Here is a 24,678-nt window from a genome sequence, read left to right as displayed (position 1 = left end):
CATGTTATATTTTTCTTTCTGTGTCTGATTTATTTTGCTTAACATAAGGTCCTCCGGGCTCATCCATGTTGCCTTGAACGACAGGCTTTCATTCTTTTTTTATGGCCGAATAGTGTTCCATTGTGTATATATACCACATTTTCTTTATTCATTAATCTGTTGATTCCATATCATAGCTATTGTGAGTAGTATAGAAGCCTCATTTTAAAATATAAATATGCTTGGCTGGGTATGATGGCTCATGCCTGTAATTCCAGCACTTAGGCGGCCAAGGTGGGCAGATCGCTTGAGACCAGGAGTTCAAGACCAGCCTGAGCAACATGGCAAACTCCGTCATACAAAAACTACAAAAAATAGCCAGGCATGGTGGCTCGGGCCTGTAGTGCCCCTGTAGTCCCAGTTGCCCAGGAGGCTGAGGTGGGAAGGTCACTTAAGGTCGAGGCTGCAGTGAGCCAAGATTGTGCCACTGCACTCCAGCTTGAGTGACAGAGTGAGACCCTATCTCTAAAATAAAAATATTTTCACAGAGTTATCCTGATTAGCAGCCAATTTTTAAATAAAGATTACACAGGGAAAAGCAAGAATATATAAAATTTAGTGCTAATAAGTAATATAGTAAGGTACCTTTACTATATTATGTTTACTTTATGTTCTTTAGAATTTGCCTAGTTTGCACTGGCCATGCCATTCAGAACCAGACTTTTAGCACACCCACCAGAAGTTGTCAACATCTGACTCAAAATGTTATGTTATATTTTAAGTAATTTAGAACTAGGTAGCTTTGTTTGTGTTGTGGGATTTGTGATAGGTAGAAATGAAGGGACTTGTTACTTGAGGTAAAAAAAGCAAATAGTACTGCATCATGTTTTTTCTCACAATGTAATTGTTTTACATGAATGGACATCAGAAAAAAAGCACTTCACTTCATGTGGACCTACTTTCAGGACATAGGAAAATACCTAATATTGACTTCATTTGTAAACTAAATTTTTTTTTTTTTTTTTTTGAGATGGAGTCTTGCTCTGTCACCCAGGCTGGAGTGCAGTTGTGCAATCTTGGCTCACTGCAACCTGTGCCTCCCAAGTTCAAGTGATTCTCATGCCTCAACCTCCCGAGTAGCTGGGATTACAGGTGTGTGCCACCATGCCCGGCTTTTTTATATTTTTAGTAGAGATGGGGTTTCACCATGTTGGCCACAGTGGTCATGAACTCCTGACCTCCAGTGATCCACCCACCTCAGCCTCCCAAAGTGCTGGGATTACAGGCATGAGCCACTGCACCCAGCTTTGTAAACTAAATTTCTGGTGAAATAATAGAGCCACTTTAAGAAAACATTTCAGAAACTGTTAGCAAGTACTTAGTTATACACAAATCTACTGATTAAAAAATATTTTTTTAATGAATAACCAAGTCTGTAGGCCATTGATGGCAATGCCACCGGTCAATTAAAAAGAAAAAAAAGAGATAGGGTCTCACTGTGTTGCCCCGGCTGGCCTTGAACTCCTGGCCTCAGGCAGTCCTCCTGTCTTGGCCTCCCAGGTGCTGGGATTACAGGTGTGAGCCACTGTACTTGGCCAATTTTTAAATTGTGTATTCTGACTCACTGTATACAATGTTTTAATCTGCTCTTCTGTCTGAATTTTAATTAAATACTCAGGCATTCAAAAAATATAGGAAATAATATAATGAATATTCATGAACAACAAAAACATTTTAGATAAAATTGAAATCCTTTGTATAATTCTCCCAAATCTTATTGCTTTCTTTCCCCTAAGAAATCACTACCACCCTGAATTTGATGTTTACTATTTCTCTTTATATTTTTATAATTTGTAAACATACACGGAGATTCATAAACAACGTATAGCATTGTTGTGCCTTTTTTTTTTTTTTTTTTTTTTTAGAAACAGGGTCTCACTCTGTTGCCCAGGCTGGAGTGCTGTGGCACAATCATAGCTCACTGTAGCCTTGAACTCCTGGGCTCAAGCAATCCTCCTGCCTCAGCCTCTCAAGTAGCTAGAACTACAGGCACGCACCACCATACCTGGCTAATTTTTTTAAAAAAATTTCATAGAGATGAGGTCTTGCTATGTTGCCCAGGATGGTCTTGATCTTGGACTCAAGTTGTCCTCCCACCTCAACCCCCCAAAATGCCAGGATTACAGGTGTGAGCTACAGTGCCCAACTGGTTTTTTGTTGTTGTTGTTGTTTGTTTGTTTGTTTAAGATGGGGTCTCACTCTGTCACCCAGGCTAGGATGCAGTGGCATGATCATAGCTCATTGCAGCCCCAGACTCTAGGCTCAAGCAGTCTTCCCACCTCAGTCTCTCAGTAGCAGGAACTGCAGGGAGGAACTACTGTGCCTGTTTTTTTTTGTTTTATTTTTTTGAGATAGGATCTCATTATGATTGCCCAGGGTAGTCTCAAACCCTTTGCCTCAATCAATCCTTCCACTTCATCCTCCCAAGTAGCTGGGATTATAGGTGCGCACCACTGCACCTCAGCTTGTTTTTGCACATTTTTTAAACTGCATATACTTATGTATCATTCTGCAACATGCTTTTTACTTAAATCATTTTTGGCATTTGTTCAAGTCAATGAATACAGTTCTAGTTAGCTTATTTTAGATGCTGTGTAGTGTTCCATTATATTTATACTCCACAATTTATCCAGTCTCTGGGTGATGAGCCTCTATTCACTCTTGCAAATAATGCTTCACTGAATATTCTTGTAAATGTTTTCTTATAACTTTGTTTTTTGTTTGTTTGTTTTGAGACAGAGTCTCACTCTGTTGCCCAGGCTGGAGTGCAGTGGCATGATCTCAGCTCACTGCAACCCTCTGCTTCCTGGGTTCAAGCAATTCTCCTGCTTCAGCCTCCCAAGTAGCTGGGACTACAGGCACGCACTACTACGCCCAGCTAATTTCTTTGTATTTTTAGTAGAGATGGGGTTTCGCCTTGTTGGCCAGGTTGTTCTTAAACTCCTGATCAGACTTTTTTTTTCTTTTCTTTCTTTTTTTTTTTTGGAGACAGAGCTTTGCTCTTGTTGCCCAGGCTGGAGTGCAGTGGTGCGATCTCGGCTCACCACAACCTCCATCTCCCGGGTTCAAGCGATTCTCCTGCCTCAGCCTCCCAAGTAGCTGGGATTACAGGCAGGTGCTACCACGCCCGGCTAATTTTGTATTTTAGTAGAGATGGGGTTTTTCCATGATGGTCAGGCTGGTCTCGAACTCCTGACCTCAGGTGATCCATCCGCCTCGGCCTCCCAAAGCGCTGGGATTACAGGCATGAGCCACCACGCCTGGCCTTGAGTTATCAGACTTTTGTTCATCTAATGAGTAAAATGGGATTTCATTGTAGTTTTATGTTATTTTCCCTGAGTAAGGGATAAAGTGTGTTTTCGTGTTTGTAGCTATTTGGGTCTATTCCTCTCTGAATTACTTGTTCATATATGTGTTCATCTATCTTTTGGGTTAATTGTCTTTTTCTTATTAAGTTTTAGAAGATCTTTAAGTGATACAAATCCTTTATAGGTTAAGTTGCACTGATTTTTAATTCCATAGGAAAGTTCAACCGTCTGAACTTGTAGGGAGTGTGTGGACCAAAGAAGATAAAGAAATAAATTCTCCAAATTTATTAAAAATGATTCGCCATACCACAAATCTCACCCTCTGGTTTGAAAAGTAAGTTTTAATTTACTCTTACTACCTCCTAATAGCCATAATATTAAGTCATATTTAAGCTAAAATTCTGGCTACTCATAATTATCTTGTTTTCTAAGTGAGGTGAAGAAACTTTTCTAAGCCATGAATTTTTGTTGTTGTTAGATGCATTGTGGAAGCAGAAAATTTTGAAGAACGGGTGGCAGTACTAAGTAGAATTATAGAAATTCTGCAAGTTTTTCAAGATTTGAATAATTTCAATGGCGTATTGGAGATAGTCAGTGCAGTAAATTCAGTGTCAGTATACAGACTAGACCATACCTTTGAGGTAAGTTTTAGGCTTAACTTTTTCATTTTTCTCGGGGATGATAAAATTAGCATAAAAGAAATTTCATCTATCATCTGTCTTTTTTATTAAATTCTTCGTAAATTCATCCTTGCTTCGTAAATATGATATAAATATATTAGAAAATATGTTGATATATTAGTTAATATATGAATATGATATATAATATGTGAATCCTAGGCTTATATTAGAAAATATATCAATATTCAATAAACAATATGAGACTTGCACTGCCGTGTAATGTACTTAACCTAAATGTAATGAAGTTCCAAGTGGATTTATTCAATAACACATTGATTGATAGTCTCAAATGACAAAGGATTTTAAATATAAAAATACAAGTAATGTCTTAATTACCTTTAGATAGTCAACAATAGTATAACACGGGAAGAACTATTTCAAAAACTTAAATTTGGCCAGGCGTGGTGGCTCACGCCTGTAATCCCAACACTTCAGGAGGCTGAGGTGGGTCGATCACCTGAGCTCAGGAGTTCGAAACCAACTTGGACAACGCGGTGAAACCCCATCTCTACTAAAAATACAAAAATTAGCTGGGCATGGTGGCGCACGCCTGTTATCCCAGCTACTTGGGAGGCCGAGACAGGAGAATTGCTTGAATTCAGGAGGCAGCATTTGCAGTGAGCTGAGATCACACCACTGCACTCCAGGCTGGGCGACAGAGTGAGACTCAGTCTCAAAAAATTAAAAAATACATATATTTTTTAAATTATAAAATATGTGTTTAACATGTACTATTGAAAATTCAGGAGATATAGAAAATAGGAAGATCTTTTGCATATATATTTTAATAACAAAATTGAGATTATATTGTGCATAGATTTTTATGGCCTTTTTCTCATAAACAGTTTTCTATTTTTTTATTAGCTTATCTTCAAAAACAAGATTTTAATGGCATCAAGGTTTTCTATCATGGATAAATCATAATTTTTTCCAACAGTAGATTGTGGGACAATTAAGTTATTTCTGATTTTTTTCTGTGATAATTTTTCATGGAATATTCATATGTAGAAGTCTTTTTAAGAGCTTGATTATTTCCCTAGAAATAATCTAGGGGTGGAAATCCTGGGTCTGAGTATTTATATACTTTAAGACTTTAAATACTTTTGCCAAGGTGTTTTGTAGCAGGATACGAAAAATGCCCTATGGTATTATGTATTATATTAAAAACTTTTGGCCAGGTGTTGGGGCTCTCACCCTGTAATCCCAACACTTTGGGAGGCAGAGACAGGAGGATCACTTGAGCCCAGGAGTTTGAGACCAGCCTGGGCAACATAGGGAGACCACATCGCTACAAAAAAAAAAAAAAAAAAAATTAGTCAGGCATGGTATTGCATGTCTCTGTGGGGGGCAGAAATCGCACTGCATTTTTAAATTGTATGTTAAAAAATAACTAGTGAGGCTGGGCTCAGTGGCTCACCTGTAATCCTAGCACTTTGGGAGGCCGAGGCGGGTGGATCACCTGAGGTCAGGAGTTCGATACCAGCCTGGCTAACATGATGAAACCCCATCTCTACTAAAAGTACTAAAATTAGCCAGGCATGGTGGTATGTGCTGGTTTGCAATCCCAGCTACTCAGGAGGCTGAGGCAGGGGTATCGCTTGAACCTGGCTGGTGGAGGTTGCAGTGAGCCAAGATTGCCCCACTGCACTCCAGCCTGGGCAACAGAGTGAAACTTGTTCTCAAAATAAATAATAACTAGTGAGGTTGAATATGTATTTATTGGGTACTTTATGATTTATATATTCATTGCCTCTCTCATTTTTGGGGGGAGGGTGTTTTCATTTTGTTGATTTTTTTTTTTTTTTTTTTTTTTTTGCCAAAGAGTCAAGCTTGCTCTGTCGCCCAGGCTGGAGTGCCAGTGGCATGATCATAGCCCACTGCAGTCTCGAACTCCTGGGCTCAAGGGATCGTCCTGTCCCAGCCTCTTGAGTAGCTGCGATTACAGGCATTAGTCAGCATGTCCAGCTGCATTTTATTCATTTATATGGATTTTTCATATATTAAAGATATTAAAACTTAGACTGTACATATATTCTCATTTCTGTTTGTCTTTTATCTGCTTTTTAATTTAAAAAATGTATAATGCTTTGACATAAGGAAGTTCTATCATTTTTATTTAGTTGCACATATCAGTCTCTTCACTTATGGTTTCTTCCTTTGCTTTTGTACCTGGAAAGACTTTTTTTAAGTAAAGGATAACAAGTTAGAAACTCAGCCATATAAATACTGCTTTTGGGAATGTGCGTTTTTACAATATTTCTGGAAAGCAGTCTAACAATATATGTTAAAATTAAAAATATGCATACTCTTAGGACCCAGAATTGCAAAGAAATAAATGCACCAGAGTATAAAGTTATATGTACAAAGATATAGTTACTGCAGCATTAGTTGTAGTAGCAGAAAACAGGAAACAACCTGAATGTCTATCAATAAGAGAATGATTAAATACATCCTCTTATACCTATATTGTAGAATATTGTTCAGCTATACAACAAAGTGAATGGGATCTATGTGTATTGTTGTGGAAGAACATTTGTGATATTTCAGCAGGGGAAAAGCTTCAGAATGACTATAATATTATTCCATTTTAGTATCACAAAGCAGAGCAAACCCCAAACCTCTAAGTGGAACTGGATAAGTATTGAGAATAATGTGGGAGGATACATACTCCTCTTTTAACATTATTTATTATTTTTTTTTAGTGGGTTGTTATTAGAGGGGAATAGAGGAAAAACTGCTTTATACATATATTTTTCTGTTTGGGTGTTTGCATTTTATTGATTTGTATGAACTTTATATGTTAAAAATATTAATACTTAGTCAAATATTATGAAATAGGCCGGGGGCAGTGGCTCATGCCTGTAATCCCAACACTTTGGGAGGCCGAGGTGGGTGGATCACATGAAGCCAGGAGTTTGAGACCAGCCTGGCCAACATGATGAAACCCCGTCTTTACTAAAAATATAAAAATTACTCAGGCATGCTGGTGGGCGCCTGTAATCCCAGCTACTTGGGAGGCTGAGGCAGGAGAATCACTTGAACCCGGGAGGCAGAGGTTCCAGTGAGCCGAGATCGCACCACTGCACTCCAGCCTGTGCGACAGAGCAAGATTCCATCTCAAAAAAAAAAAGAAATATTAATTTATTTAATAAATGTGTCATAAATTGAATGCCTGTATATGTAGGCCTTTTGTTGGTCTCTCTGTTCTGTTCCTTTGATCTATTTGATCACTCTTGTGCCAGTGCCACTTGTCTAAACTATCATAACTTTATAGTAGTCCTTGATAGAGAAGAGTAGGGCAAATCCTCGCCAATCTTACTCTTTTTCAGGAGGAACGTATTCTTGGTTCTTTGTTCTCCTATATACATTTTAGAATCAATTTAAGCTCCATTTTTTTAAATTGGCATTTTGATAGGAGTTGCATTGGCTCTCTAAATCCAATTACAGATTAGTGAAGAACTGACATTTTTATAGTAACAAGTCTTTTCAACTGTGAACATCGTTTATCTCTTTATTTACTCAGTTAATAAAGTTTTGTGGGGTTTTTTTTTGTTTTGACAGAGATCGCATACCTCTTTTGCTAGATGTATATTAGAATTATTTTGTTTTCAGTGACCCTTAGAGACAAGGTCATGCTCTGTCACCCAGGCTGGAGTACAGTGGCATGATCATAGCTTACTGCAGCCTCCTATTCCCAGGCTCAAGCAATCTTCCTACCTTAGTCTCCTGAGTAGTGGGGACTATAGGCACGTGCCACCCTGCTCAGCTAATTTTTAAAATTTTATGTGGAGATTGGGTGTTGCTATGTTGCGCACACTGGTTTCGAACTCCTGGCCTCAAACTATTCTCCCACCCCAACATCTCAAAGTGCTGGGATTACAGGTGTGAGCCACTGCACTTGACCAGAATTTTTTTTTTTTTTTTTTTTTTTTGAGACAGAGTCTCGCTTTGTCACCCAGGCTGGAGTGCAGTGGCACAATCTCGGCTCACTGCAAGCTCCACCTCCCAGGTTCACACCATTCTCCTGCCTCAGCCTCCCGAGTAGCTGGGACTACAGGCCCCCGCCACCATGCCCGGCTAATTTTTTGCATTTTTAGTAGAGACAGGGTTTCACCGTGTTAGCCAGGATGGTCTTGATCTCCTGACCTCGTGATCCGCCCGCCTCAGCCTCCCAAAGTGCTGGGATTACAGGCGTGAGCCACCGCGCCTGGCCTCAGAATTTTTTTTAAATCCTGATTTCTTTATTGATGATATCTAGAAATGCAGTTGATTTTTGTCTATTGGTTTTATATATAGCAACATTGCTGATTCTCTCATTAACATTCTATATGTAGATTTATTGGAGTTTCCTCATGGGCAGTCATATCCTCTGTGTGAATAGTGACATTTTTTTTTTCTTTCCAATCTCTAGCTCTTTATTTCTTATTCTTGTCCATGCTAGCTAGGACTTCTGTATAGTATTGAATAAAAGCTACAATGTTATCCCCTTGGCTTTTTCCTTGATTTAAAGGAAATTGACTGAATGGTTCTCCATCAAGCATAATGTTTGCTCTGGGGTTTACGTGTGTGTGTATATTCTTTCTGAAGTAAAAATTAATTTTCAATAAGAAGATCTAGTAATGAAGTATAAAAGAAATGCTAGTTTACTTCATTCACTAAATTTTTGTTCGAGTCTTCTTGTCTTCCAATAGTTGTCTTCTCCTTACCAAAACCCCAACCTTTAGCCCCAAAAGATCTTTCAGTGGAAAAATATTTGAATGTTCAGGGGTTATACAGCTATGACTTGAAACCCTGGCTAGTCAAAATAACGCACAAGGGATGACGTAGAATTTTTTGTATTGCTTGATCTTCTAATTTATATGAGTAAATTATGGGTTTTATATTTATAGATAAAGAGAGGAGAAATCACTTCAGGTAAGTGTACAAAGGAATACCACTCATCTCTTAATGTAAAAAAATTGTTTTCCAGATAATTTGCAAAATTTTATAAAATTTAAAGGTTTGCATTTATAAAATATGATTGAATTGTAAAAAATTTATACTCAATTTATGTATACTTTAAGGCATTGCAGGAAAGAAAAAGGAAAATTTTGGACGAAGCTGTGGAATTAAGTCAAGATCACTTTAAAAAATACCTAGTAAAACTTAAGTCAATCAATCCACCTTGTGTGCCTTTTTTTGGTAAGTTACTAAATATGGATATATTTTGAGGGTGAGCGTGTGATAGCCAAAAGAGAGCAGTCTTCAGAGGCATGTTATCTTTATTTTATATCTGAGCTCATCTACTTTTATTAGCTCTCTGTATTAATAAATAATAAAACTATTATCTATAAAATGAAGACTATAATATCTCATAGGGTTGTTATAAATAAGGATTAAAAATATTTTGTCTGTACTACCTAATAAGTCTAGCACATAGGACGCACTCATGAAATGGTAACTGTTATTTTGATCATAACTATCTATGTCTTATTAACCAAGACTTATTAACCAAAATTGGCTTAAAATTAATTTATTAATAATCACCTAAGATACTTGGCATTAAATATTTATAATCAAATATTAAAATATTTGGTTAGAATAGATTTAACACAATTTGCACTTGGTGAAATTAGAGTTTAGAAAAGCTTAATTTGCCATTTCTTAGATTAGCAGCCTTTATTTTTGTACAAGCCAGTAGCTTTTATTTTCTTTTTATTTTAAATTCTTTCTCTTTAAAAAATGCTTAATGGAGAGTTAATGATTGTTTATCAGAGACTTAACATTTTAGTAGTAGAGTTGCTGAATAGTATAGGATGTCTTTCAACTTTACTAGATCAGTTGTTTTCCCAAATAATTGATTAAATAACAAAATTTAAAATAACTTTTCTTTAAATTCTTTTTTTTTTTTTACTAGGAATATATTTAACAAATATTCTGAAGACCGAAGAAGGGAATAATGATTTTTTAAAAAAGAAAGGGAAAGATTTAATCAATTTCAGTAAGAGGAGGAAAGTAGCTGAAATTACTGGAGAAATTCAGCAGTATCAGAATCAGCCTTACTGTTTACGGATAGAACCAGATATGAGGGTAAATATTTTCTTTGCATATCTTTAAAAGAGAACGTGTTAATGGGTACCAAAAAAAAAAAATAGAATGAATAAGACATACTATTGGATCGCACAACAGGGTGACTACAGTCAATAATAATTTAATTGCAGATTTAAAAGTAACTGTAAGAGGCCAGGCACTGTGGCTCACACCTGTAATCCCAGCACTTTGGGAGGCCGAGGTGGGCGGATCGCTTGAGATCAGGAGTTGGAGACCAGCCTGGGCAGCATGGCGAAACCCCGTCTCTACTAAAAATATAAAAAAAAATTAGCTGGGCATGGTGCTGGGTGCCTGTAGTCCCAGCTACTCAGGAGTCTGAGGTGGGAGAATCACTTGAGCCTAGGAGGGGTAGGTTGCAGTGAGCCGAGATAGCGCCACTGCACTCCAGCCTGGGTGACACAGCAAGAGTTCTGTCTCAAAATAATAATAGTAGTAATAACTATAAGTATCGGCTGGGCATGGTGGCTCACGCCTGTAATCACAGCACTTTGGGAGGCTGAGGCGGGAGGACCACTTGAGGTCAAGAGTTTGAGACCAGTCTGACCAACATGGTGAAACCCTGTCTCTACTAAAAATACAAAAAATTAGCCGGGCATGGTGGTGGGTGCCTGTAATCCCAGCTACTTGGGAGACTGAAGCAGGAGAATCATTTGAACCCAGGAGGTGGAGGCTGCAATGAGCTGAGATCATGCCACTGCCCTCCAGCCTGGGTGACAGAGGGAGACTCCGTCTTAAAAAATAAAATAAAAAATATTAACTATAAGAGTATAATTGGATTATTCATAATACAAAGGATAAATGCTTGAGGGAATGGATACCCCACTCTCCATGATGGGATTATTCTACATTACATGCCTGTATCAAAACATCTCTTATACCCTACAAATACATACACCTATTATGTACCCATGAAAATTAAAAATTTTAAAAATTAAAAAAAAATTTTAGATCTTGTGTGACCTGTAAGAAATATCGTAATTATTTGTCTTGCTATGAAAATAATAGAAAAAAATTAATCAGTAGATAGCATGTTAAACATTAGACATTCTACACTATCTGCAGTTGTTAATATTGTTACTAAGTACTTTCTTTTGAAAGTATTGCTTCTTTGTGTAGTTGGTTCAAGGTACACCATAAAAAGTGAATGACAAAGTAGAATGATGTCCATGCAGTAAAAAGAAAATTCATTTCTAGATTTGATAGCCATTTTAGATAATTTTACATGTAGTAAAATAACGTTATATAATTCATAAGAACAGTGTGTTTAAATAGGAAAAGGGTCAGGAAAGTGGTATATGTATGCCTGGCAGAAGATGATTTTTCTAACATCCTGTCGATTGATGTTCTATTTTGAGCAATAGTGTGTAATATTGATACTATAGTACTATAAAATATGAAACAACCTTCTAAATTAAACTATGATATTATGTTTATGCTAAATGTTATTATATTATACTTGAACTTGGGAACACATTATAACTATCAACCAGAATAAGTTTACATGTCATATTAAAAACTGCGCTAAACTTTTTAGACATAATCTGCATGCAAATTGGGCATATTGAGTGAAAATATCCACCATTACTTCCACCCTCCTAAATTATGAGATAGAAACTTCTTTGTTCCCGGTTCAAAACAAAGTACCCTAAAGTCCTAAGAAAAAGACCACCTAAAGCATACCATTTATAAAAATGATAGGTCGGGCACAGTGGCTAATGCCTGTAAATCCAGCACTTTGAGAGGCTGAGGTGGGTGGATCACCTGAGGTCAGGAGTTCAAGACCAGCCTGGCCAACGTGGTGAAACTCTGTCTCCACTAAAAATACAAAAATTCGCTGGGTGTGGTGGCATGTGCTTGTAATCCCAGCTACTCAGGAGGCTGAGGTGGGAGGATCGCTTGGACCCAGAAGGCAAATGTTGCAGAGAACTGAGATAGGGCCACTGCACTCTAGCCTAGGTGACAGAGCGAGACTGCATCTCAAAAAAAAAAAAAGATACTTGCTCTTAAAAAAAATAAAGGTGGTAACCTACTGATGGTGACCTATTTCATCCCCTCTCACCATTGAACCCGCCCTCTGTGATGTGGGGCTTCAGAGAGCTAAGGAAATATGGTCCCCACAGGAATAATGTTACACTTTAATTCGGTATGCTTGAAATAGTACTTTTAGTAGTCATATCTCAGAACCATACCTGCTAATTGGTGTCTGTGGTGTGGTCTAGGGTTCCTACCACCATTTAAAGCATTTTTGGGAGGAAATGTCTTCTATATGATTGAGTCAAACAAAATAAATTTAAAATGTAGACAAAGTAGCTATTCACTTTTCAAATCATAATTAAATAAATAGTATTTAAAATAGAGCAAAGGATGAGGAAATCAAGAATACTGCTGTTATAGCTTTCTGAAAGCCTTTAATTACTAGTGGCTAATATTTAATTTAGCTAACCTGAACGTAAGAACACATTGTTTCAGTATTGTTAAAGGAGTAATACAATTTTCTTGAAATTGGCAGAATGCCTTAAAAATGGGAAGAATTTTATACCAGAAATTTTAAAGCTCATTTTGCCTACTGCTAAAGCTAAAACCTAGTACCATTTTTATATATGCTTCTAAACCACTTCAAAATTAAATAAAGCTAAATCCAGTAATTTGCTGCTAAGGAATTTTTCTAAGGAAATCATAAAAAATGTACAGAAAAATTTATATATAGGAGTTAATAAAAATAATTATTATAATAGCAAAAAATTAGAAAGTACCTATATGGATAACTAGCTATATGGAGATTATTACATTCTGAAATATCCATCTGATGAAATACTATAGAGTTAAAATTTGTATTTTGTAAAATAAGCAAACTGGCTGGGTGAGGTGGCTCATACCTGTAATCCCAGCACTTTGGAAGGCTGAGTGAGACTCCATCTCAAAAAAAAAAAAAAAAAAAAAAAGCAAACCACATTGAAAAAAGTTAATTGAATATAAACTTCAGAAAGATTAAAATTGATATCCCAGTTTTTCAGGAAAAAATATATAAATTATATATTAATAATTAAATATAAATACATATATACATGCATATATTTACATGTACAGTAAAATCATTGGAAGATAGTCTAATATTTAAATATAAACAATGATATTTCTGGTTTGTAAGATTACTGTTTCTTTTTCTTTTTTTCTCTTTTTTTGGCAGTGCTAAATCACCTAACTTTTCTACGTTAAAACTTAAATTTAAGCTTAAAATATTTTTTGATAAAGACAAAAATTTTAAACATTTTATTTATTAGGCTTTTTTTTAAGAGGAGAGGTCTCACCATATTGCCCTGGCTGGTGTCAAATTCCTGGGCTTAAGCAGTCCCCTGGCCTCAGCCTCCCAAACTGCTAGGATTACAGGTGTGAGCCATCATGGCTTGGCTCAGATAAAAACATTTTTTATACTAGAAGTTAGCACAGATAGGTTTAACTTTATAATCATTCTTTCTTTCTTTCTTTTTTTTTTTTTTTGAGACAGTCTCGCTCTTGTTGCCCAGGCTGGAGTGCAATGGCGTGATCTCGGCTCACCTCAACCTCTGCCTGCCAGGTTCAAGTGATTCTCCTGTCTCAGCCTCCTGAGTAGCTGGGATTACAGGCATGCGCCACCATGCCCAGCTAATTTTGTATTTTTAGTAGAGATGGGGTTTCTTCATGTTGGTCAGGCTGGTCTCAAACTCCCGACCTCAGGTGATCCACTCACCTCAGCCTCCCAAAGTGGTGGGATTACAGGCGTGAGCCACCGTGCTCGGCCTATAATCATTCTTGGCATTACTTTTAAAGTAATTTAAATGACTACTTTTAAAGTAAAAGGAATTTCCAGAGTAATTATAAATGATCAAGAATGATCTATAAATTGGATTAACAGACCTTAATCTAATTTATCTCCACTTTTTTTCTGATTATCAAAACTTCATTGTGGATTATAACCATAGCTTTGTTCTAAACACTTTTGGTAGCTTACTAGTGATGATCATTTGTTACAATGAGTAGGAGTAAAGTTTCCTAAGGAATAAGTAGTGCTACTGCTGAGCCATTAAAATGATAATAAATGAAAACTCATATTCTTAATAGAACTTTAAGACTAGAATATAACTTCCACAGAAATTATATAATCTTATTCAGAAGTAAAGAGATTGGAATAAGCAACACTTGTGAACTTTTCACATATTGTGATCTCTTAATGTGTTATTTTTTAGCATTAAATAATGAAGTAATTTTCAGCAAAAAATTTTAATGAGATCTTATTTTAATAAAATCTAAAATATATACTTACTATATATGCACTTGTGATATTTGTTTAATTCCAGAGATTCTTTGAAAACCTTAACCCCATGGGAAGTGCATCTGAAAAAGAGTTTACAGATTATTTGTTCAACAAGTCACTAGAAATTGAACCTCGAAACTGCAAACAGCCACCTCGATTTGTAAGTCTTTTATAATTTCGGGAACAAGCGTTCTGTTTTTTAAAATATTATTTTCAATGTTTAACAACCTGTTATCTTAAAAATGTAATTGAATGGCTATTCCTAGGTGTTTTGTTTGCAGTAATATACTATTTCTAAAACTGTGGGGGGAAATGTCAGCCTTTTGATAAAATCTGGTTTATGCCTTATCTTAGTACTACTTATTTATGTGTCTACTTTTGATCCCTCCTAGAATAATACAAAAAGGTGTGAGAAAGTGAGAACTTAATAGGTAGCTGAATGGAACAAAAAAAAAATGAAAAGACCTGGGAAGGAGTAAGCAAATGTGTTTTGGTTCTTGTGACTTGATATGACTTCTGCCATTAGGGCTCCATGGTCCATAGTTGCCTCTGGAACCCATCTCTGTCACTAGAATTTGATGCTGCAGTTTCCAGTTACTGCAGGAGTCTGCAGTGGCAACAGAAGTAGTAGAAGATGAACTCTAAGTAGCTAAAAGTGAAGCAAGATATAGAAGGAAGTAAAAACACAAACCAACTTTAGGTGAAGCAGGAAGTCAGGTAGTTTCATGCTATCTCATCTTCACAATTGTGTGATATATGAGGGGACTTCAAAAAGTTCATAGAGACCGGGCATGGTGGCTCACACCTGTAATCCCAGCACATTGGGAGACCAAGGCAGGCAGATTGCTTCAGCTCAAGAGTTTGAGACCAGCTTGGGCAACATGGCAAAACCCTGTCTCTACCAAAAATACAAAAAAATTAGCCAGGCATGGTGGTGCACGCCTGTGGGGCGGAGGTTGCAGTGAGCCAAGATCACTCCACTTTACTCCAACCTGGGTGACAGAGCAAGACCCCGTCTCAAAAAAAAAAAAAAAAAAAAAGAAAGAAAAAAAGTTCATGGAAAAATGGAATGAAAAGATAAATTTTTTTGATGGAATTAAAAGATAAACATAAAAACATAAACTTTATTTCCCAACATAAACTTCCTCAAGTTCAGGACACTTTTGTAAGCACTAATACCAACCATTCTGTCCATCCCTAAAAAACTAAAGATCCTGGGAATTTAACCATGTCATTGCAGTCTCTTTTACATTATTAACTGAAGAAAAATGGTTGCCCTTTAATTTTTTTTTTTATAATTAGGAAACAAAGTCAGAAGGAGCCAAGTCAAGACTGTAAGTGGATGCCTAATGATCTGCCATCAAAACTCTCAAAGAATTGCTCTGGTTTAATGAGAGGGATGAGCAGGAGCACTGTTGTGGTGGAGAAGGTCTCCTTGGTGAAGCTTTCCTGGTTGTTTTTCTGCAAAAGCTTTGGCTAACTTTCTCAAAACAGTCCCATAGTAAGCAGATGTTATTGTTCTTTGACCCTCTACAAACTCAACAAGAAAAATGCCTTGAGCGTCCTAAAAAACTGTTGCCATGACCTTTCTTTTTGTTTTTGTTTCGTTTTTTTTGAGACAGAGTCTCGCTCTGTCACCCAGGCTGGAGTACAGTGGTGCAATCTCAACTCACTGTAACCTCCATCTCCCAGGTTCAAGCAATTCTACTGCCTCAGCCTCCCACGTAACTGGGATAACAGGTGTGTGCCACTACACCCGGCTAATTTTTGTATTTTTAGTAGAGATGAGGTTTCACCATGTTGGCCAGGCATGTCTTGTACTCCTGACCTCAAGTGATCCACCTGCCTCGACCTCCCAAAGTGATGGGATTACAGGTGTGAGCCACCATGCCCAGACTTTTTTTTTTTTTTTAATGGCAATAGAGTCTTGCTATATTGCCCAGGCTGGTCTCAAACCCCTGGCCTTAAATGATCCTCCTGCCTCAGCCTCCCAAGGTGCTAGGATTACAGGCATGAGCCACTGTGCTTGGCCAACCTTTGCTCTTGACTGATTTGGTTTTGCTTTGACCGGACCACACTTCCACCTCTTGGTAGCCATTGCTTTGATTGTGCTTTGTCTTCAGGATGATACTGGGAAACTGTGTTTCATTTCCTATTAACAGTTTTTCAAAGAAATGCTTCAGGGTCTTGATCCCACTTATTTAACATTTCATTGAAAGTTTTGCTCTTGTCTGCAGCTGATCTGGGTGCAATGGTTTTGCCATCCATCTAGTGGACAGTTTGCTCAACTTTAATTTTTCAGTCAGAATTGTATAAGCTGAACCAGTTGAGATATCTGTGGTGTTGGCTATCATTTCTGTTGTTAATCATAGGTCCTCTTCAATTAGAGCAGGAATGAGATTTTTTCCTCAGAAATTGATGTTGATGATCTGCCGCCATTGGCTTTACCTTCCATATCATCTGATCCCTTGTTAAAAATGAGTTATCAATTTGTAAACAGCTGATTTATTTGGGGCATTGTCCCCATAAACTTTTCATAAAGTATTAGTGATCTCACCATTCTACCCAAGCATCATCATGGATTTGATATTTGTTCTTGCTTCAATTTTAGCAGAATTCGTGTTCCTCTGATAGGGATTCTTTACAAACCGATGTGTTATCCTTCTTAGTATCTCAAACTAGATATGTTTGAGTGTCTCAAACTAGATATGTTTGAGTGTCTCAAACTAGATATGTTTGAGTGTCTCAAACTAGATATGTTTGAGTGTCTCAAACTAGATATGTTTGAGTGTCTCAAACTAGATATGTTTGAGTATCTCAAACTGTTCAGACATGTTATAATAAGTTAGTATGAGTTTATTTTGATGGAAAAAAATGAAAGTCATGCATAGTTATTTCATAATAGACATTTGCCATGCACTTTTTGAAAACCCCTCATAGATCTTATTCTCATTTTGCAAAGGAAAATAGTGAGATTCCAAGGGGTTAAATAAGTTTTTCAAGGCTGCATAGCTAGACATTGGCACAGTTGAGATCTTAACTCAAGTTTTCTGATCTGAGTTCTGTGTTTTTTATTTGATTACTCCTGCCAGAACTTGAAAAATGGGACAGAGGTGAGGGTGGGAGACAATGATAGGAATTTTCTCCAAAGATTTTTAAAGCATCAATGTAGAGGTTGATCATTTAGTATAGGAAGGGGAAAAAATGATCTTTTCTTTTTCTGAAGCATATAGCATAATATGTTTCATAAATTATGTTCCCAGTAAATGTTTGTAAAATCTATATAGATATTTTCAAAGAGAAGTTTAGGTTCATATGTTTTAGGAGTAAAATGTGATTTTCACATAAAATTTCAAGAATTTTATTTCTGCAGTGCTGAAAAGAGACTTACTTATATTCCAATTCATTTTAAAATTAAGCCAGTCAAATCCAGAAGATTCTACTAGAATGATACAGGCTGTCATTGCAGACTGAAGGACTGCACGCTTAAGAACTGTATGCTTAAGAACTAATAAGACTAATAAGGTAGCTCTAAGTCACAGAAACAAATTGCTGTCTATGCAGATTTGTGACATTAATTATGTTTGCTTTTCTCAGCCTAGGAAATCAACTTTTTCCTTAAAATCTCCTGGAATAAGGCCTAACACAGGCCGACATGGCTCTACCTCAGGTACTTTACGAGGTCACCCAACACCATTAGAAAGAGAACCATGTAAAATAAGCTTTAGTCGGATTGCTGAAACTGAGCTGGAATCAACAGTGTCAGCACCAACCTCTCCAAATACACCATCTACTCCACCAGTATCTGCTTCTTCAGACCTTAGTGTATTTTTAGATGTGGATCTCAACAGCTCCTGTGGTAAGTATTTGATGTAAACCGCTTGGTAAAAAAGGAATCCTGTGTCTCAGATAATTCTTATCATTTTAATTAGGGAACTATAGAATCCTTTGCAAACTATATTACTGTGAAAAGTGATATCTAAATGTGAAAATAATGATTAATACAAGAAGTAGAGCATAATTTGTGCATTGTTGATGCATATTATCTTCTAATTTACTCATTCAACAAAGATTTGTTTGGTACCTTTTGGGTCCCACTACCAGTCTAAAGGGAGCAATAGATGATGAATAAGAAAACAAATAGATAAGTTCTGTGATAGAGGGGGAACCACTTAATGCTAAGAAGGAAAACCATTCTAGATACAGAAGGTTCTGGGTTAATTTTTTAAAAAACTAACATGGTAAAAGATGATGATAAAATTCTGCACTGTGTATTACGTATTATTTATGGAAACATTTAAAAAATAATACCCACATGTTACCTTCCTTTCAAATTAATTTTTCTTATTCCAATAGGCAGCAATAGCATCTTTGCTCCAGTGCTTTTGCCACATTCAAGTAAGTATAATTTAAGTTGATTCTAATGAAATGACTGTAAAGATAATAATCTGGTTGATTATATTTGAGTATTTTGAGTTTTGGCAATATTAAAGAATAAGAAAAGTTATAAATAAATTTAATTATTTGCTTACAACTGTGTACTACTTAAGCTTCACTATAGTTTATTTTCATCATTTTTTATGATCTGTTCTAAGGGCTGTATGGCCTTGAAGAAATTACTTACCTTCCCCACACTTGTTAAGGATCAAATGAAATAACTGTATAGAACACCTAGCCGGGCGCGGTGGCTCACACCTGTAATCCCAGCACTTTGGGAGGCCAACGCAGGTGGATCACAAGGTCAGGAGTTCAAGACCAGCCTGGCCAACATAGTGAAACCCTGTCTCTACTAAAAAATTACAAAAATTAGCCGGATATGGTGGTGCACGCCTGTAGTCCCAGCTACTCAGGAGTCTGAGGCAGGAGAATCACTTGAACCCGGGAAGCAGAGGTTATGGTGAGCTGAGATCAGGCCACCACACTCCAGCCTGGGCAACGGAGTGAGACTCCATCTCAAAAACAAAACAAAACAAAAAAAAAACCATCTAAAATATTGCTTGGCATAGAATGAATAGTAATTTCATGTCAGTTGTCTTTCTTCCTTACCCTTTTCAAATCATTTTCCCATGGCAATAATATAGTAAATGTTTATCAGGTTCCCGGGATATCCTCAGTCACTTATTTTTTTTTTACATCATCTTATTTAATTAAAGCAGTAAATTTTAAGTAAAGCACTATTCTATCATTCCTAATTATTTCATAATTTATAACTTTTAATGCTGTAAACTTTCTTTCTGTGGTCATTTGTTTAAAACAAAATAACTCAAAAATGAACACAGCAGCACCTTTGGTTATAATTCTCCCAATCTGGAGAACATCTGCTTCGAGCATAGTAAAATATATAGTAGCAAGGTTCCCTATCTTATGAGAAAAATAAGCTTAGTCTTTTAAATGTTTAATTTTATATTTTAGGTTAAAAAATTTTTATCTGGCCAGGCACAGTGGCTCATACCTGTAATCCTACCACTTTGGGAGGCTGAGGCAGGAGGATCACTTGAGGTCAGGGCAACATAGCAGTTCAAGACTAGCCTGGGCAACATAGCAAGACCCTGTCCTCCCTACCAAAAAAGAATTTATCAAAGTGACATATTAATAGAATTTAAAAGGGAAATAGTGCTAAAACACTTAAAATGAAATTAACAGTGGTTCTCTACCTCAAGTCTCCCCACTCCTTTTCTTGTTCTCCAAGGACACTTCCACATTTCTAAATGATGTTTTTATAGTCTCTCTTGAGTCATTAATTTTAGACAGTGTTTACTGATCTCCTCTTATGGTGGATGAGAATTTCATGTCTACCCTGCCTATACTTACCACATTTGGGGCAAATATTATTCACTGCTATGCTTCCTTTCTTGTATAGCTCTGTTTCCTGGAGTTCATAATTGCCTCATTAATGTTTAGATTTGTTTGTTTGTTTAGGTTTGTTTGTTTGTATGTTTGTTTAGCACCTTTCCATGCCCTTTCATAGCAGTTTTCCATAAAGTCAGGCAAATCAGGGAACCTAGCAGGGTTTTCCTTTTTCTTTTCTTTTCGTTTCCCTTTCCCTTTTCCTTCTTTCTTTCCTAGAATCTTCCTTCCTGGTGCCTTTTTGTCCCCCGTTCCAGTTTGGACTGGTTGATATTCAGGTATTGACCCTGCTGTCATCCTAGAACTTTCTTTCATTGTCATCCTAGAAATTCCCTTTGCCTCCCTCCTGTGTTGGATCCTTGTTTTTGGATTCCATATCTTTCTTGATATGCTCCCTGATTTTAATAGGAGTAGCTCCTTTAGTAGCTAAGTGAGAAAACATAATACATATGACCTAAACTTTTTAAGTTATTGCATATATGGAAACCTATTATACCTTTTTTTGTTTATTTTGTGGAAGCCTATTATACATTTAATTGTTAATAGTTTAGCTGGAAATAGAATGTAAAAAATAATTTGACTCAGAATCTTGAAGTCGTTTTCCTCCACGGTCTTCTGCCTTTCATAATTCCTGCTGAAAAGTCTAATACCATTCATTTACTTACTCAGTACATAATTTTTAAATGCCTGATAATGTGCAGGCACTATTCTAGATGTGAGAGTGATAGCAGTGAATGAAATAGACAAGTATCTTTCTCTCAATGATCCTACAGTTTCAATCTTTTTTTAAACTTAGAGCATACTTAACAGTAGCAGAGGACCCAATGTCATACAGAGGGACCCAAATATACAGAGCCTTAAATGAAATAGAAGTTTATTCCTCACAATAGCCAGAGCAAGTAAGCAACTCTGCTCCACTGGGTTTTCCAGCTAAGCAGGGCAATTCAGAATTCTCAAGATGTGACTTCCATCTCTGTCTTGAGTACCTGCTGTAGTTGTTACCATTTTTTGGCTAGCAGGAAGATGGAGGGCAAGGAGCTTTGTTATAAAAACATGATCTGGGCCGGGCACGGTGGCTCACGACTGTAATCCCAGCACTTTGGGAGACCGAGGCAGACAGATCACCTGAGGTCAGGAGTTTGAGACCAGCCTGACCAACATGGTGAAACCCCATCTCTACTAAAAATACAAAAATTAGCTGGGCATAGTGGCGTGTGCCTGTAGTCCCAGCTATTTGGGAGGCTGAGACAGGAGAATTGCTTGAACCCGGGAGGTGGAGGTTGCAGTGATCCAAGATCGTGTCATTGCACTCCAGCCTGGGGTGACAGAGTGAGACTCCGTCTCAAAAAAAAAAAAAAAAAGTAGACCTTCTTAGTTACAAAGGAAGCTAAGAAACGTCTCTAGGTAGCCATTTGCCTTACCAAAATTCGTGGGATCCTATTACTAAAAGGAAAAAGGGAAAGGTGTACTGGGAAGCAGCAGGCTCTGCCACAATATGTTGAAGAAACTTTTAAGGCATTCTCTTTTTTCTTAATAATCTACAGCTTCACAATGAACTGCATTGATGTGGGTATTTTTTTTTTTTCATTTTGCCATCTACTTAATGAGCCCTTTAAATTTAGAGATTTGAGTGTTCGATTTCCAGAAAATGCTTCCTGTTGCTTTGGTAATAATTTTTTCCCCCAGCATGTTCTCTGACTCCTTTTGTGGAGCTCCTTTTTCTTATTCTCATACATCCTAGATTGCTCCTCCAATTTTCTTGTCTTTTATCACCTCTTGTCCATCTCTTTGTCTTCTTGTTCTGTTTTCCTGGAAGATTTCCTCACTTTATCTTTCAGCTCTTCTATTTATTTTCTTCATCTGTCATAATTTTGAATTTCTAAGAATTCTTTTCAGTTACTTCTGATTGTGCCTTTTTTTAATAGCATCCTATTCTAATTTCATGGATGCACTGTCTTATCTCTCTTAGGATAATAATTATAGTATTTTTAAATTTTATTTTTAATCGACAGATAATTGTATATGTTTATGGGGTACAATCTGATGTTTTGATACATTGTGGAATGATCAAATCAGCTAAGTTGCATATCCAGTGGCTGGGCAGGGTTGGACCAGGAAAGGGGGAGACTTTAGTCAATGGATGCAAAGTTTCAGTGACTATAGTTAATAATAATGTATATCTCTGGATAGATAGAAGATTTTAAATGTTCTCACCACAAAGAAATGATGAATATTTGAGATGATGGATAATTACAGTATTTTTGAAAAAAAAATTTGTTTTGTTTCTAGTGTTGTCTCTTTTCTGACCTCCTTTCTTGTATTAGTTGTAGTCTCTTGTCTTTCATATTGGAGGCTTTCCTTTCTTGTCCAGTAGTATTTCTGTTCATATTTTAGAATGAGGGGGAAACTGATGGGAAGTGCTGTATCTATATCCATGGGCACTTATTGACTTGTGGGTTTCACTGTAGAGTGATGGAATGATAATTTTTTACTTAGGAAATCCCCAAATGTTAGAATCTATAGGCATTTTCTCTAAGAATGTTTAGTTTCTCTAAAGAAGGATCTTTGAATCTTCTGCCTGGGGCAATCTCGCCATGTAGTATGGATATCTGTGTTTTCAGCTCAGACTAGTATCCCAAGTCTGGGGTTTAGATTTTCCAGAGAATAAAACTGCCAGTCTCCTACAGAGGTGGGAATGAGGTGATTGCCTGGCCTCACTAAGTAGGGGAGAGGAGAATGGGGTTCTAACTCTCCCTTATGCAGACTTAACCAAGTCTTCTGTTTTCATGTCCATGCCTTCCTTTGTACCAAATGCGTTTAGCTCCTGAATCCTTATTTGGTTCTGTGGGGCAGATTTGCTGCTGCTTGTCAGTATTACTCTCTGTAGACATTTGGGTTTCATCTTCCTCCATCTGTCTCCATATACATTATAATCTACCTTCATGAATTAAAGCTTCAGCTTCATATATTTCCTGGCTTTATTGAAGTTTGTTGATATTTCTTATTTTTCTTGTTGTTCTGTGGTGGAAATGTCATTACACTATTAGTTTCTTAGTACTGCCATAACAAAGCACCACAAACTGAGTAGCTTAAAAGAGCAAAAATGTATTGTCCCACAGTTCTGAAGGCCAGAAATCCAAAATCAAGATGTTGGCAGGGCCATGTTTACTCTGAAACTTGGAGAAGAGAATCCTTCCTTGCTTCTTCTAGCTTCTGGCATTTGCTGGCAATCCTTGGCATCTCCTGATTTGTAGATGCATCACTTCAGTCTTTGCCTCCATTGTCATATGGCTGTCTTCTCGCGGTATGTTTCTTTATTTCTTCTCCTCTTCTTATAAAGACACTGGTCATGTCATATGGGATTTGGATCCATTTTAATGACCTCATCCTAACATTACATCTGCAAAGACTATATTCCAAATAAGGTCACGATTATAGGTACTAGGTTATGGGACTTCATCATATCTTTGGGGGAACACAATTCAACCCATAACACTGTGCCATCGTAGAAGTAGGAATTCTAGACATTATTTTGAATGGTAGTAAAATACATTTTCCGTATAAGAAAATTTTACATTTTGAAATTTAATAGAAAATTGAGAATAACTGCATTAAATTCTGAATATTCTAAAATAAATCCCCAAAGAAAATAAAATATTCATAGCAAGTATGAAAAGTACTCAGATGAAATGAGAAAAACGGCAAGACTCCATTCACAATGAACATGGGTACTTCACATCAAAGGAAGTATATCTTGTAAAGAAACATAGATAATTATAGATAGTTCAGCATCATTAGAAATCTGAGGAATTTTACACAATAGTGAGTTGCCATTCTAGTCTTTTGAATTAATGTGTTTTTTTTGTTTTAGTACGAGCAAGCCTATGGTAAAAGGCACATTACTTATCCCCATGTAAATTGGTATATTAGTATAACCCTTTTGGAATCTGAATACAACATATCAAACCATAAAAATGTTCACACCCTTTGATGTTACTGATTCAGCAGATAATTGAATACTTAGTTTGTACCAGTTACTCTGCTAAGCACAAGAGATTCAGTGGCAAACAAGAAAGACAAAGCCTCTGCCTTTTATTTATACAAAATACCCAATAAATGTTTGGAAAAAGTTACATGCATGAAGATTCATCTTACTCTCTCATCTTTTCTTCCACTTCACTTGTCACTGCTTGGTCTCTCTTGCTGGTTCCTCCTCACCTTCCCAAACTATTGACATTGGAAGGCCTTAGGACTCAGTTTCTGGACCTCTTCTCACTCACTTGGTTGTTCAGTCTTGTATCATTTACATGATGATAATTCCCAAGTTTATATCTAGCCAGAACCTCTCTTCTGACTTCTAGACTCATATATTTAATTACCCATTTAACATCTCCAGTTGAATATCTAATAGGAATCTCAAACC

At 36.8% G+C, this 24,678-nt stretch overlaps 1 protein-coding gene across 3 annotated transcripts in view; it reads left to right on the top strand.

Annotated features, from left to right (window-relative positions):
* Positions 1–24,678, top strand: part of SOS2 (SOS Ras/Rho guanine nucleotide exchange factor 2) — a 113,834-nt gene that overhangs the window by 82,180 nt on the left and 6,976 nt on the right. For all 3 annotated transcript variants that reach the window (XM_031001824.3, XM_055361453.2, XM_055361452.2), the window contains exons 15-21: positions 3,562–3,681; positions 3,826–3,988; positions 9,091–9,208; positions 9,924–10,096; positions 14,452–14,568; positions 18,006–18,267; positions 18,765–18,806. In XM_031001824.3, coding sequence (XP_030857684.1) covers positions 3,562–3,681; positions 3,826–3,988; positions 9,091–9,208; positions 9,924–10,096; positions 14,452–14,568; positions 18,006–18,267; positions 18,765–18,806 — 995 coding nt within the window. The remainder of the gene's footprint in view (positions 1–3,561; positions 3,682–3,825; positions 3,989–9,090; positions 9,209–9,923; positions 10,097–14,451; positions 14,569–18,005; positions 18,268–18,764; positions 18,807–24,678) is intronic.

The sequence above is a fragment of the Gorilla gorilla genome, chromosome 15 (genome assembly GCF_029281585.2).
Source record: "Gorilla gorilla gorilla isolate KB3781 chromosome 15, NHGRI_mGorGor1-v2.1_pri, whole genome shotgun sequence".
NCBI lineage: Eukaryota > Metazoa > Chordata > Mammalia > Primates > Hominidae > Gorilla > Gorilla gorilla.
Note: the sequence above shows the minus strand (reverse complement) of the source record. Positions and strands in the feature narration are given on the sequence as shown.